The sequence below is a fragment of the Mus pahari genome, chromosome 10 (genome assembly GCF_900095145.1).
Source record: "Mus pahari chromosome 10, PAHARI_EIJ_v1.1, whole genome shotgun sequence".
In the NCBI taxonomy this organism is placed as follows: Eukaryota; Metazoa; Chordata; class Mammalia; order Rodentia; family Muridae; genus Mus; species Mus pahari.
Genome location: NC_034599.1, coordinates 58,333,656 through 58,349,616, shown reverse-complemented (window position 1 = coordinate 58,349,616; position 15,961 = coordinate 58,333,656). Strand labels below are relative to the sequence as shown.

Below are 15,961 nucleotides of genomic sequence, written 5' to 3'. Positions count from 1 at the left end.
GAGGCAAAGGCAGGCAGATTTCTGAGTTCGAGGCCAGCCTGGTCTACAGAGTGAGTTCCAGGACAGCCAGGGCTACACAGAGAAACCCTATCTCAAAAAACCAAAATAAATAAATAAAAATAAATAAATAATAAATAAATAAATAAAAATGTCTTAGTCAGTACAGATGGGACAGTCCTAATGACTTAAATTGCATTAGCCTTTGAGGGTCTAACATTTGTTAGGGGAAAAGTAACTTTATCAATGGAATGTTTGACAAGTAGGGTTTGATATAAATGTTACTGGAAAGTTACATGGAAGGGAGACATGTTACAAAAGATGACTGTAGTGTCTAGACATACGTGCCAAAGAGAGAGAGGAAGAGAGAGCAGGAAGAAAGACTGTGAGTGACTTACAGAAGAATAATGGCATCTGTTCTCTGATGGGCACTTGGTCAGCTCAGCCCTCAGAGCCCGAGGTCTGCCTGCACATCTCCAGGAACACCAAAGCCAGCTATGTGCCAGCATTTCTTTTGACTTCTCCTGTTTCAAGTCATTGCAAAAGTCTAAGCACCTGTGGTACCCCTAAGTTAAAGACCTGGGCCAAGAACATTTCTCTTTTACCAGTCTAGAGCTGGTCATGGTTCTGTATGCAGGCCTCCAAATCCTCAGTTATCTCACAGAAACAGCGGATTGTCCAAGACAAATATAACGTGTTATAACTGGTGTGCTGCAAAGCTGCTAGCATCTTATCCTTTAGTTTGTGCAGATTAAATTTTAAATGTTTTAGGAAATATACAAGTAAAACTCTCTGAGCCTACTACAGCCAGTCTCTGGGACAGCTCCAACAGACAGGTGTGCAAAGTGAGGGGCATGAAAAGTTCAGGGCTACTTGGGAAGAAGCAGGAGGTCACAGCGAGGAAAGGGATGAGAATAGGTGACACAGGAAATCTATCATGTACATGTTTGAAAATACCACAGTAAACCCATTTATATGTATAATTAACACCTGCTAATAAAAAAAAACATTTAAAAATAGCAGTTTCCCAACAGAAAATGTAGTTAGTTCCAAAATTGGCTCCCTGGAGGAGGGGGGTTGGAAACAGTAATGTGATTTACTTCTGTAAAGTACATTATGGAAAGGGACTGCTACTTGCTAGCACCATCAATTGCATGTTGATAATGTGTTGGTTAGCTTTACGATAATAAGTATAAGACAAGGGGATTATTTAGCTTATAGTTTGGAGGTTCCACTCCTTGGTGGACTGGCCCATTACCTTGGACATCTGGTGGGGGTGACAGATTGCAATGATAGAAAGTTCATAGTGGAATAAAACTGCTTACACCCACAGAGTGAAACAGAGACTAAAATAGACAAACAACCGTACGATACCTTTTGAGGTATTCAGTGACCTAAGGATCTTCCAAAGAATGCTACCTTCTAATAGTTTCCTCATCCTTTAACATGTGACCTTTAGGAAATAGCATCCAAAATGCAGTAACAGAGACCCTTGATCTGACATGATGAAGACTATGGCTTATATATGTGGCCTTTCTCTTTCAAAAACATACTACTCCAGTCCAATCATGAGAAAAACATTAGGGAAAAAATAGGAATTTAAAGAAATTACTAACAAGTACTCCTCAAAATCATCAAAACATGGGAATCTGAAGCCTGTGAAAGCCCCGAGGAATATGAAAAAATGAATATAACAGGAACATAAGGATTGAATATAATATGACACTGAATATGAGATGGGATCCTGAAACAGGAAAGAGGAAATAGGGAAAAACTGATAAAATTCAAATAAAGTATCAATTTAAAGTAGGTAATAGCAGTGTAGCAGTTTGGGTCCTAGTAATGACAAATGTTCCAAAGCAATGTAAAATATTAATAGCAGTGCAACTGTGGTAGGATTAAACACTTCTGTGTTATCTAGTAATTTTTCTGTGAATCTACAACTGTAAAGTTAAAATTTGATTTAAAATTTTTTAGAGTCTAATTTTCATTTGTGGCTTCTCTAGGCACCAGAAACCAGTCGCTATGCAGTGATGTCCACCCAGCTGAAGCATGACAATCTCTCACTAATCTTCTATTACGTTTTTCTCCAGATGTGTAAGGCCCATGGCATTGGCTATGACCTTGAGGTATGAGGGGTTATAGTTATAGTTCATTAGGGCTGCACCCACCAGGTATGAGCAGGACTCAGTGGTTAATAAACTGCTACTCCTTCACAGAGATGTTCTTTAAGATTGGGTGGGTGTATTCAGAAGAAGGTCTGATATTGTACAGGACAGAAACCTGTACAACAGGGGCAAGACTTAGTCTGAAAAGTTCTCTCAGTCTTGCACAACCTCATAATAGAGCACTAGCCCTGGTTACCAGATTTAGAAGTACCCAGGAAGCATCTCTTGATCTTGGACAGACATGCCCTGAGTGAGCCTCCAGAGCCTACCCACTGATGCTTGCTAAGAAACAGTCTCTTGGTCTTCTCAAGTAGAACACAAAGTACTGTTTCCTCACAATTAGAGGGTGGAAGTCCAAAATCAGGCCACTGGTGGATTTGGCTTCTGGTAAGGGACCTATTTGTTTATCTGTAGACTGCTGTCTTTATCTTATGTCCATAACACACACACACACACACACACACACACACACACACACACACACACACGCTCGCGCGCACAGAGGGGGGGGAGGGAGAGACAGAGAGATAGAGAGACAGACTCAGCACACACTCTGACACACACAATCTCTGGTATTCTAGGGTATTCTCAGACACTACATGACCCAGCGCCTACTTGAACAAACCCAACATATCACAACAATATAAAGACAAATTCATTGCCCACATGTAGTCTCTCTCTTCCTCGCCCTCTCTCATTCTCTCACCATGGGAGGCGAAGCCTTTTGTATAAGGACACCAGTTCTAAAGGATCAGGGCTCTACTCTTATGACATTAATTAACTAGTCACCTCCCTAAAGACCCTGTTTCTAATATAGTCACTTAAGTGTTTTGTTTGAAATACAAACTAGGAAACAACAAAATGAAGTCCTTATCATTCTGCTGTTTATATATGATAATTTCTTTTAAGAAGGAGTTCTGATTATTTTTTGAAGAGGGGGCAGTATCCCCATTTTTGCCCCTGTGCAGCTGCTCCATCCCAACTTAGCTTCATAGGCCATATGAAATACAAGGGGCTATTCCTAAACCAGGACCTCCAGTTTGTATCCAGCAACTCATGTTACTCTGGAGAAATAACTTCCTCTTTTTGCACTTGGATACATATTTTCAAACTTCTGACATACCAGGATGTTCTAAGACACTATGTGACACAGTATCTATTTGAGCAAACACCACATATCACATCAACAACATAAAAATAAATTCACAGTCGGGTGGTGGTGGCACACACCTTTAATCCCAGAACTTGGGAGGCAGAGGCAGGTGGATTTCTGAGTTCAAGGCCAGCCTGGTCTACAAAGTGAGTTCCAGGACAGCCAGGGCTATACAGAGAAACCCTGTCTCAAAATAAATAAATAAATAAATAAATAAATAAATAAATAAATAAATACACTGCCCACAAATAATGACATGATAATTATACAGTTGCAACTTAACTGAATGTTTTGATTTGTAAAGAGAAAATTTAATACATACTAATTTTAGGCAAGCAGTCTGCCACTGAGCCACATTAACAGTCCTAATGTATATGAATTTTCAGTTTTATTACTTGAGAACCACTACTGTTTTCAAAAGTCAACTCTTTTGGGCCTTTTAAAGCCATTCAAACTTTAAACACGGTATGAATTGTGAACAGACCTGGGATGACACTCAGCAACCCCAGCAAGCTGGCAAGGCACTGTCAAGATCATGAGGACCTTCAGTTAGCCTGATCTGGGCTGGGGCAAACATATATAATGGAGCTGACATTGCTTTGCAGTTACATTAAATCTGATGAAATGCAGAAAGAATGAAATAGCCAGAATGAACTGATTTACCTGAAATTGTTACATCTGCTACACACAATCCCTTCAGAATTAGTTTTTTGTCCCAAACTGATGAGACTGAAACATTCCCATGTACCACAAAGTAGATAATCTATTTGTTTGATTTTTCTAAGGTGTCAAGACAGAATGTTTTGTAAATCAGCATATTTGGCAGGGATGTCTCAAAGCCCAAAACAAAACATACTTCATCACTTTCTGTTACCTGAAATGTGTTTATTCTTGAATTCAAGGCTTTGCACTTGATTAAGGGTTACAATGCTTTTGAGAAAAAGTAAAGCCCAGTAGGAGTTATTTACCTTTGTTTCTTGAGTGATCGGATACACTTCTTTTTCTTTTCTTTTTAAATTCAGTCTCTGTAGAGACTGTAAAAGTTGCCAGTGCTGAGTGTATTGCGCATTGTCACGGCAGGGTATTGGGAAAAGTTTTTAATTAGCAATAATTGCGCCTAGGATAAACCTCATTGGCTATGATACTACAACTAAGAGCAGATTTTACCAGGAAAACGTGTTGCTATGGTCCAGGGGAGCAGACACATTGTGCAGAGGAAGGTGATCCAGCAACAGTCAATAACCTTGCTAGGGAAAGCTATGGAAAGAATGAATAGAGAGGTACCACAGACAGCCATCACAGTTCCCCAGACTCACCTGCAGGTTTGCTCATGTTCAATAACTTACAAAGGATGAAAGACAAAAGAGTGAAGTGAAATATGGATTAGGGGCAACAGATTAATGGAACAACACAAAGAAGAAACACTAGAAGCAAAGGAGAGATAAAAGAACCCATCTGAAGAAAGCAGGATAACCAGAAAGAAAGCAAAAACATAAATATTTATGAATCTATAAATATATATTTATATTATGTATATAAATATATAGAGATAAATATATCATATGTACACATACACATATATATATGGATTAGGGGCAACACACAATATATATGTGTGTGTGTGACAGAGAGAGAGAGAGAGACAGAGAGAGAGAGGAGAGAGAAGCACAGAGACAGAGAGAGAGACTGCTGAAGGAAGAGAGAATCATCTGATCAGGTTGGTATCTTACAAATTTCCCAGGTGTATTATTGCCTGATTTTTTTCTGAAATGGGCTCTCATATTTCTTGACTTTAAACATTAATGCAGAAATCTATCCCTAGTAAGAACTTTCTACCACCATTCCTCTTCCTCCTCTTCTTTTCCTTCTCCTTCCCTCCCCAACCCCCTCAATTTTTAGTTTTCTGAGACAAAAAATGTCTTGCTCTGAAGCTTAGTTTGGTCTTAAATTCATGACGATCTTCCTGCTTTGCCTGCTTCTTCCTGGACTACAGGCATTCTTCATGACTTCTCCAGGAAGGAAAATAAACGGTGGGGCAGTCCTGTAGAGCACTTACTGTGTGTTGGCCACATGAGTGTTTTCACTCCACCATCTCATTTCTTCTGCATGCCCATGTTGTAAGGAGGTACTGTTTCCACTATACCACAGTGAGATTTTTCCCATGGCTATGCAGCCAAGAATGTTATGGAGCTATACACAGCTTTCTCCCATGAGTATCTTTAACTTTTACGAACTGCTTCCCTTTAACTAAAATATGATTCCAGTCTAATGAAAGAATTCTGATATCCATTTCAAAACTGTGTTCTGTCTCAGTGCCTCAGCTGCAGAAGCAACCTCTTCTACACAATCCCTGTGCCTGCCTCTACCTTACAAAAGGGGTTGTGTTTAATATTGGCTCCCTAGGATCTCATTAGCTCTTTAGCTTTATACTGAGAATAAAAAGAAAGCCATTTACCTAAATCCAAGTGTAGCCTGTGCTACCTGTTTTTGCTTTTGGTTGAATTTAAAGTGGGTACTTTTCCCAGGAAAGGCAAGCCTCATAAACAATATATTATTGTTGAAGTTGGATCAAAGGAGGACTCCTCTTATGTCCTCATTCAACTTGGTTTTCTTCCCATTATCATCACAGAATTTCAGTGGTGCTTTTGTTTTTGTTTTTTTGACCAAAATTGAGTGTGGGGAGAGTCAGATCACCCTATGAGATTATTTTTTTCTTGATGAATATTAGAGAGATGTGTTGCTGAGTTTGTAGGTAACTTGGTGGGACTCATTCTTGGTATTTTTATAATGCTACAGAATGCCCTAACCAGTTTCTTAATGAAATGAAGTTGTAACTCAAGCCATATGAAGACAGGCATCACATTTACTTTCTGCAACAGTGTGAAGGGGGCTGATATCACACATACACAGGTACTGTGCCAAGACCTTATATAGCCCTCTAACCAGTAACAATCATTTTCTCTGGCCTAGATATTGCTATGGTGAGAAGCATTAGCACTGTTTACAGATACCCTGCTTCTCCCCTTTCTAGGCACATAACAGAACTACACTTCCTTACTGCTTCCCCAAAGTTAGGCTAGCCATGTAAATTGTTTTGATGGGTGAGATATGAGCAGAGGTGAGATATGTCAGTGTCTGTGCAGAACATTTGATTTGTCATATTCTTCCCTAACTTGGAAAAACACGGATGATCATTCCAACAGCTTATTCTAACAGTCTGGTTCCAGAGGGCACTAAGAGTGATCAGGGATACATGCCGTCCATATGGAAGAAGAACATGAACAAGAGATACAGTTTCTGGTGTTAGAAACAACCAGCAATTGTTTCTCAAATACTGAAGCATAGCCACCCTACCTGGTTGGCACAGAAATTAACATCAAAGGAAAGGTGTCCCCAAGCAAAACCTACAAGTTTGATATTGACTTAGTGGTAATCAGTGACATGGAAGCTATTTATGGAAATAGGTGTCTCAAAAATCATGGGAGGTAATGAAATATTTAGCAAAACTGGCACCTGTGACAACTTAGAAGTCCTAAAGTGTCCACATCACTAAGGAAGCAGTTAGAAAATCAATGCTGTTTGAATGTTGAACATTCTTGACTGCCCTGTCAAAGAATACAAAAATTTTGAGCCGCTAAATGTATCAGGAAGTATGTAGCAGAAATGAAAATGAACAGATTCTAGAAAGTAGAAACTTGGAAAAGCTGGAAAAACTAAGGTGAGTTTTTACATTTCTAAAAGGAGGTATAAAAATATATTGAAAGAGGCTGACAAGATGGCTTAACTGGTGCATGCCACACAGGCCTGCCAGCTTGAGTTTGATCTCCTGACCCTTGGAAATGTGGAAGGAGCCAACAAACACCACAGAGTTTTCCTTGAACTTTACACATGGGTGATATACACCAAATACAAAAGAGTAAAACTCAGCCTTGTAGTAACGATCAAATTAAATTCATGAGTACAACCAATTACTAAAACCTCTGAATGGATCTCATAGTAAGATTGCAGCAAAGATCATAGAGTCTAGCAAATGTTTTAATAAAGATTAACTCAATAAAAACAGACAAAGGTCATCACTCTCCTACTAAAGTCTGACAGGCCTAAGACAACTACAATTGAGAGAATGAGAGGGGCACAGAAACAAGAAGAAAAAAAAAAAACCGCTGGCCGTGTGAAGAGAGAAGTTCAGATGCAGTAACTGTACCTGAGTGACACTGAAGCTGTGCAGTTGCTTTATGCTGTGTGTATACACACCAGTAAGTGCCGGTGCACCTCAGAGGATAGCCCAAGGTGTCAATCCTCACACAGGAAGGGACTGGAGATATATGGAAAATGGAACAAAAGGCTATAGCATACATACCTTTAGTATCTCAAGAGAAGAGGGGAGGAAACTTTTAAAATAAATACGGACATAATTTTCCAAAAGTGGTGAATTATATCAAATTACACATTCCACAAACAGCTACAAATGATAGACATTTGTACATTTAAGAATAATCACACCTGGAAACTTCTTTTAGTTTTGAAGATAAAAAGAAAGATAAAATCTTCAAAATAGATAAGAACAAAACAAATTATCTTCTGTCTGATTGCTGCTTAGTAGAACTGATGGTTGGTAAATAGTTAGTAGAACTGATGGTTGGTAAATAGTTAGTAGAACTGATGGTTGGTAAATAGTNTTAGTAGAACTGATGGTTGGTAAATAGTTAGTAGAACTGATGGTTGGTAAATAGTTAGTAGAACTGATGGTTGGTAAATAGTAGAACTGATGGTTGGTAAATAGTAGAACTGATGGTTGGTAAATAGTAGAACTGATGGTTGGTAAATAGAACCCACAAAAAGTGCACAATGATTAAATCAATCTTTTAAAGCATGTAAGACAAGCTCTGTTGCCTAAGTATTAATTCCCAGAAAAAAGGATAAACATCAATAAATATCCCACATAACCTTAGGTGACATTGACTTATTTGAACAAAAGGGAGAAATAAAATTCTGAAGTAAAAACCACTGATTTGAAGTGATTTGCTATACTCATGTTAATAATAATAGAGCCCTAGAATTGTTCAGTAAAATATGTGAGCCACAGATATCATTTACATTTATTTGCCTCACTGTAGTTTTTAAATGTGAAAAAGTAGGCAAGGCAATATATTTATTTTAATAAATCACTCATGAATCCAATATATTAAATAAAATATTTTATCTCAACATAATCAGCATAAAACTATTGAGATATTAGTGAATACATACCATGGATGGTCCTTTTGCGTCTGAGTTACCTCACTCAGGATAATATTTTCTAGTTCTATCAATTTGTCTGCAAAAGTCAGGATGTCATCGTTCTTAATAGCTGAGTAGCATTCCATTGTGTAAATGAACCACATTTTCTGTATCCATTCTGTCGTGGGACATCTAGGTTGTTTCCAGCTTCTGGCTATCATAAATAAGGCTGCTATGAACATAATGGAACACGTGCCTCTGTGACATGGTGGACCATCTTTTGGGTATATTCCCAGGAGTGGTATAGCTGGGTCTTCAGGTAGATCTATTTCTAATTTTCTGAGGAACTTCCAGATTGATTTCCAGAGTGGTTGTACTAGTTTGCAATCCCACCAACAATGGAGGAGTGTTCCTCTTTCTCTTCATCCTCTCCAACATGTGTTGTCACCTGAGGTTTTAATCTTAGCCATTCTGACTGGTGTAAGGTAGAATCTCAGGGTTGTTTTGATTTGCATTTCATATTTACATGTTGGTACTGAACATTTTTTAAATTGATTTACCTTTTTATTAAAAGACATTTTATGCAATATATTTTGACCATGCTTTTTCCCTTCCCGGTCCCCCACTTTCCTACCCACCCAATATTGTGCTCCCTTTTCTCTCTCTTTAAAAGGCAGACAAAAACAAAAGAAAAATAAACATACTAAAAACAAGCAAACAAACACCAAAACCCCCACAAAAATGAAAATCAAAATAGACAAGCAAAGGACTGATAAGATAGCCAGCCAGGCATGATGGCACATGCCTTTAATCCCAGAACTCGAGAGGCAGAGACAGGCAGATCTACATAAGTTTAAGGCCAGTCTAGTCTACAAAGTGAGTCCAGGACAACTAAGGCTATTACACAGAGAAACCTTGTCTTGAACAAAACAACAAATGAACAAAGACTGATAAGACAAAAGTGCCTAAACTAAGCAAAATAAGACAAAAAGTCTATAAAGTATAAAGTTCATTTTATATTGACCATCTAGTCCTGGGAATGGGGCCTGCACCAAGATGTGGTTAATATACCCAGTGCCATTCCTTTGGAAATGTTTCCTTTGCCAGCTGCTATCAATTACAGATACCTTCTTAGTTAGGGATGGACATCCACTTGCCTTTCCTGGTGTTGGAACCCTGTCTGGCATGACCTGTGCAGGCTTTATGCTTGCTGCCAGTCTCTGTAAGTTCACATGTGCATCACTCCAGTTGTGCGCTTCGTTGGTGTCATCCAGCACCTCTGGCTCTTATGATCTTTCCCTCCTCCTCTTCCACGTAGCTCCCTTGGGAGGGCTTTGAGGAAGACACATTTAGGATTGACTGGCTCCAAGTCTGTCACTCTTCACATTGTCCATTTGTAGGTCCCTTGTGTAGTTCCCACCTACTGCAAGATGCTTCTCTGATAATGGCATAATGAGGCACAGTTCTGTGGATATATCAGTATGTTCCCAGGAGTCACTGCTATTTTCCTTTAGTGGTTTTCGTAAGCATGTGACCTATCTAGACTTAGGTTCTTGGCCATTTTAGTAGAATCAGTTCCATTTCATGGACTGGAATCAGAAAGTGATTGGTTTACTCCCATAACATTTGTGCCATTATTTTCCAGTATATTTTGTGGATAGGTCATTGCTATAGTTAACAGGGATTGTAGATGAGAGATATTACTTCTCTTCTCCAGTAGTATGCAGTAGAAACTTTAGCTGGGGTGAAGCTTCTAGTTAGGTACCAGCTTGACTTCTCCATGTTTGATGACATATGTGTTGTCTTCAGCAATAGGATCTCACCATCAGGTGGTAGACAGTAAACCAATAGTCTTGGCAATAGCCTGTGATGTTTGGAAGTTTCCATGGGCTACCTGTGGTCAACGTAACCCATTCCGGGCACTGGAGGTTTTACTTGGTAGCATAAGAGTTTAGTTGGGGCATTGTCTTCACCTATTACTTTGTGACTCCATTTAGGTTCTTCTTATCTATGTATATATTTTAGGAAGCTTCTACAGTAGTAGGTTTCCATATGGCTTTTCACAATTGACCCTTCTCATATCCCTTTCTTTACCTTTCTCTTCTATGCCTCACCCTGTTTATTCTTCTGTTCCAGTCTCCCCACTGTCTCTCTATAACTACATATTCTTTTTCTCTTTCCTTAGTAGATTTTCCCCTTGCCCCTTACTCTATAACTAACTCCTGTGGTTAAACAGCTTATAGCATGCCTATCAAAGGCTTAAAGGCTAACATCTACTTATATGAGAATACGTAGCATATTTGTGTTTTAAAATCTGAATTATCTCAGTCATAATATTTTTCTAGCTTCATCTATTTACCTGTGAATTTCCTTTTTATTAACAGCTCACTAATATTCCATTGTGTAAATGTGCTATATTTTCATTACGCTTTCATTAGTTGATGAACATCTAAGCTGTTTCCCAGTTTCTGGCTATTATGAACATAATAGCAACAAACGTGATTGAGGAAGTGTATTAGTGAGGGTTCTCTAGAGTCAAAGCAAATGTCTCTTTAGTAGCATGTAGAATTCTTTGAGCATATGCTCAAGAGTATATACCTGTATTTGAACATAGACCAATTCCCAACATCATAAGGAACTACCACACTGATTTCCATAGTGGCTGTACAAGTTTGCACTCCCACTAGGAATGAATAATTGTTCCCGCCTCCCTGTTCTCACTAGCATATGTTATCATTTGGTTTACTGAATTTGGCCATTCTGACTGGTATAAGAGACAATCTCAAAGTAGCTTTAATTTGCATTTTCCTGATGACCAAGGATGTTGAACATTTCTATAAGTGTTTGTCAGCCATTCTGTCTCACCTTTTGAGAACTTTTACTTAGTTCTGAACTCCATTTTTATATTGGGTTATTTGTTTTTTTAGTTCAGGTTTTTAAAAAAAATTCTTTACATTTTAGATAAAACCTCTGTCAGATATATGATTGTAAATGAAATATTCTTATAAATGTAAACTGAATTAGTCCAACATTTGCATTTCTTTACTTTATGCTAGTCCTCAAATACCACATACATAAACATTGAGATTTACTTAAAACTGCACCTCAATAGCTGAGCAGTTAAATGATTTACCTTAAATTTCTATGCTAATCTGGCTAACCCTCAGCCCCATCCCATGATACTTGCATATTATTATTGATCTAGTCCTTCAGACCCTTTTTTTTTTCAGCTCCAATTCTTCCATCCTCCTTGCTGATCTGAATCTCATCTCTCCTCCGCCCCTTCCTCTGGTGGGTTCATGTGCCTCCTTATCCTCTATTCTGCCCAGCCACTGGGTGATTAGCATTTATTGACAAAGTAAAGAATAAATGGTAAGAATTATTTACATAAACTTGGACACAAGAAATGCATTACAATGCCATATCTGGATTGAAACAAGCTATGAGGTCAGAGAAATCAGCATTTGAATAACACAAGGGTAAACTTTACACAGTGTATAAAAACACTATGCCTACATATGATTAGGAAAGATCTTTTCCCATTCTGTAGGCTGCAAATGATCTTGTCCTTTGTCAAACAGAAGATTTTCAGCTTGATGAGGTCCCACTTATTAATTGTTGGTCTTACAACCTATCCTATCCATGTCATGTTCAGAAAGTATCTTTGCTGATAAATTCAACCCTATTCCCCACTTTGTCTTTTACCACATTCAGGGTATATGGTCTTACGTTGATGTCTTTGGTTCACTTAGAATTGAGTTTTGTGCAAGATGATAAATATTTGAATTCTTCTACATGCAGCCATAAGCCAGGACCATTTGCTGAAGATGCTGTTTTTTCTCTAATGTGTTTTTTTTTACTTGTCAAAAATCATGTGTGTTGATGTATGATCTGGGTCTCCATTGATTAACATGTGTTTAAAATATCAGTAACCATGCTGTTTTTATTATTATAGCTATAGTACAACTCGAGATCTGGGATGGTGATACCTCCAGCTGTTCATTTATTATTCAGAATTGTTTTAGCTATTGTGGCACTTTGTATTTACATATGAATATAAAATTTATTCTTTCAATTTCTGTAAAGAATTGTATTGAAATTTTATGGGGATTGTGTTGAATCTATAGATTGCTATTGGTAGGATGGCTATTTTCACTGTATTAATTGTATAGCCATGAGGATGACAGATCTTCCCATCTTCTGGTGTCTTTCAATTCCTTTAATATCTTAAAGGTTTTATTATACTAGACTTTCATTTGCTTGGTTAGCGCTGTCCCTGAGGTCTTTTGTTGTTGTTTTGGTGGCGCTATTTTGAAAGGTACTGTTTCCCTGATTTCTTTCTCAGTCTATCATTTGTATATTGAAGGCTACTGACTTTTGTGTGTTAATTTTGTATCTTGCTACCTTGCTCAAAGTGTTTATCAGATGTAGATGTTTTCTGGTGGAGTTTTTCAGATCTTTTTGTATAAAAATCATTTCACCTGCAAATAAAAATACTTTGACTTCTTCCTTTCCTATTTGTATCCCCTTGAAGTCCTTCACCTGTCTTATTATTCTAGCTAAGCCTTAAGTGCTGTATAGAGTAGGTCATCCTTCCTTGTCTTGCTCAGACTGAAGTGGAAATACTTGAAGTTTCCCCCTGTTTAAGTTGATGTTGGCTATGGGCTTATTGTAAATTGTCCTTACTGAGGTATGTCCCTTATACCCTAGTTTCTCCAGGACTTTTATAACGGAGAGATGTTGGATTTTGTCAAAGACTTTTTTCTGAATCTAATGAGATAATCATCTGGTTTTCATTGTTCAGTCTGTTTAATTTATATATGTTGAACAAGTCCTGCATCTCTGGAATGAAGCCAGCTTCATCATGGTGAGCAACTTTTTAATGTGCTCTTGGATTGAGTTTCAAAGTATTTTATTGAGAATTTTTGCATCCATATTCATATGTAATATTGGTTTATAATTTTCTTTTATTGTTGGGTTTTTGTATGGTTTTGGTATCAGGATAATAATGATCTCATAGGAAGAATTAGGAAAGGTGCCTTCCGCTTATATTTTATGAAATAATTTGAGGGGTATTGGCATTAATTCTCCTTTGAAGATTTGGGAGAATGCTGCAATAAATATGTCTAGCCTTGGAGTTATTCATTGATTTGTTTGTTTGATTTGTGAAACTTTTTGTTTTGTTTTGTTTTGTTTGTTTGTTTTTCGAGACAGGGTTTCTCTGTATAGCCCTGGCTGTCCTGGAACTCACTTTGTAGACCAGGCTGGCCTTGAACTCAAAAATCTGCCTGTCTCTGCCTCCCAAGTGCTGGGATTAAAGGCGTGCACCACCACCACCTGGCTTGATTGTGAAGCTTTTAATTACTACTTTCTATTTCATTTAGGGGCTATGGGTCTGTTTAAATTGCTAATGTGATCTTAATTTAACCTTGGTATGTTATATATGTCAAAACAGTCACTGATGTAAGTTTTCCAATTTGGGGAATTTCTTCTCTGGTCCTGTCATTTTGCTGTTCTATATACTTCTTTTACATTATAGATACCTCCTTCTTTAGACTAGGAAATTTTTCTATGTATTTTAAAAAATATTTTCCATGTCTTGGTTTTCTTCTTCCTTTATCCTTATAATTCATAGATTTTTGTCTTTTCATAGTGTCCCATATTTCCTGAATGTTTTGTGCCTAGACTGTCTTTTAGGCTTAACTTTTAAAAAAAGATTTATTTATTTTATGTGTATGAGTACACTGTTGCTCTTTTAGACATGCCAGGAGAGGGCACTGGATCCCATTACAGATGGTTATGAGCCACCGTGTCGTTGCTGGGATTTGAACTCAGGACCTCTGGAAAAGCAGTCAGTGCTCTGAACCACTGAGCTATCTCTCCAGCCCTAACTTTTTTTTAAATAGAGCTATTTTTTTAACCTTACCTTCAACACTCAGGATTCTTTCTTCTATGTCTCATAATTTTGTTTGGCATCCTACAATTCTCATTTACAGTTTTATTTCAGTTTGGATTTTCTTTAATGATTCCATTTTTTTTTGTTTTACTTTCATTATTTCATTGAACTGTTTGTGTTATCACAGACTTCATTAAGGGATTTATTCATATCCTCTTTAAGGTCCTTGAACATATTCATAATTGCTATCTTGAAGTCTTTGACTTGTGTTTCACAAATATTGCATTTCTCAGGGTCTACTGCATTAGGGTTAAAGACTTATAGAGAAGGCATGTTGTCTTGGCTCTTCAAGTTTGTGTTTTGCACTGCTATCTTTGTATCTCAAGTTATGATGTTTAAGGTGTCTTGGTGTCTATATCAAGTCTTTGTTGGGTAGATGTTCTATACTTTGGTTGTTGTTGCATTCTCTGGATCTCAGACAAATGTGGCTGTGAAGTGCTTCTATGATGAGCCAACCAATGACAGACAGGAATGAAGACAAGCTAGAAGAGGAGGCTGAGAGGGCTGGTACAAAAGAACTAAGCTGAGTTCTTAGCTTTACTTCTGATTACATGTGTTTTGTGTTCCCAGGAGTCTAGTAATTTTGGGTATGTGTATTTGTTTGTAGGTATGTTTTGGGGGATAGCATGTATTCCTGGAGTGGGTGCCCTCACAGGACAGAGGTTGGCCCTTGGATCCCTGGAGCTGGAGTTATAGATGGTTGTGAGTACCTGATATGAATGGTGCAAACAGAATTAAGGTTTTCTGCAAGAACGGTGTGTACTCTTAACCACTGAGCCAGCCTTCTCTCATGTTTTGCACTAAACTCTTGAATGTTGCAGTCATTAAAAGCTTAACTTCAATTTAAACTCTTTGTCTTAATTTCTGTTCTGTTGTTGTGAAGAGATGCCATGACCAAGGCAACTTATGGGGAAAACAAAAACAAAACCATTTAATTGGGCTGGGCTTGGAGTTTCAGAGGCTGAGTCCACACCACCGTGGTGGAGAACAGTGAACCAGCAGGCATGGTGGTGAAAGTAGTAGCTGAAAGTTCACATCTGATCCACAAGTGGGAGGCAGAGGGAGACCTACAATGTACAATGGCACCAAATACACATTGCCATTCCAAAAGGGAGGAAAGGGAGCATAGTAAGGAAATACAGAACCAAAGCAAGACTGAAACCCAGCAGGACAAATTCCAAATCCTGTAGCTCTGTGTCCGATGTCAAAGGGATTAGGTAACTCTTTGGATCTCCCATTCCTTCAAGTTTTGTTGCCTGCAACATACTTCTCTCTTTTGGGTTGATTTTACTCCTAGTATGCAGTTTTCCTCGAAGATACCTCATTGATCTTGCATCCTCAAAATCTTGGAGTCAACTGGTAATAAGGACACATGTTCCACTATGTTCATAGCAGCCTTATTTATAATAGCCAGAAGCTGGAAAGAACCCAGATGTCCCTCAATAGAGGAATGGATATAGAAACTGT

At 38.1% G+C, this 15,961-nt stretch overlaps 1 protein-coding gene, 1 long non-coding RNA gene and 1 other non-coding gene across 6 annotated transcripts in view; 1 reads left to right on the top strand and 2 right to left on the bottom strand.

The window, feature by feature from the left end:
* LOC110328109 overlaps nucleotides 1-15,961 on the bottom strand; it is a 78,064-nt gene that overhangs the window by 33,096 nt on the left and 29,007 nt on the right. The gene's annotated exons all lie outside the window — the stretch shown is intronic.
* Iqch (IQ motif containing H) overlaps nucleotides 1-15,961 on the top strand; it is a 184,620-nt gene that overhangs the window by 161,458 nt on the left and 7,201 nt on the right. Inside the window, exons 9-10 of one of the 4 annotated variants that reach the window (XM_021207473.1) lie at nucleotides 1,219-1,238; nucleotides 2,011-2,126. The exons of 1 other annotated variant lie outside the window; for it this stretch is intronic. In XM_021207473.1, coding sequence (XP_021063132.1) covers nucleotides 1,219-1,238; nucleotides 2,011-2,126 — 136 coding nt within the window. Of the gene's footprint in view, nucleotides 1-1,218; nucleotides 1,239-2,003; nucleotides 2,127-15,961 lie in introns of all 4 variants that reach the window. 2 more of the 4 variants (XM_021207470.1, XM_021207469.1) reach the window with 2 other exon arrangements.
* LOC115064960 lies at nucleotides 4,341-4,480 on the bottom strand. Its single transcript, XR_003844765.1, has one exon. It is a non-coding gene; the product is annotated as a U4 spliceosomal RNA (small nuclear RNA).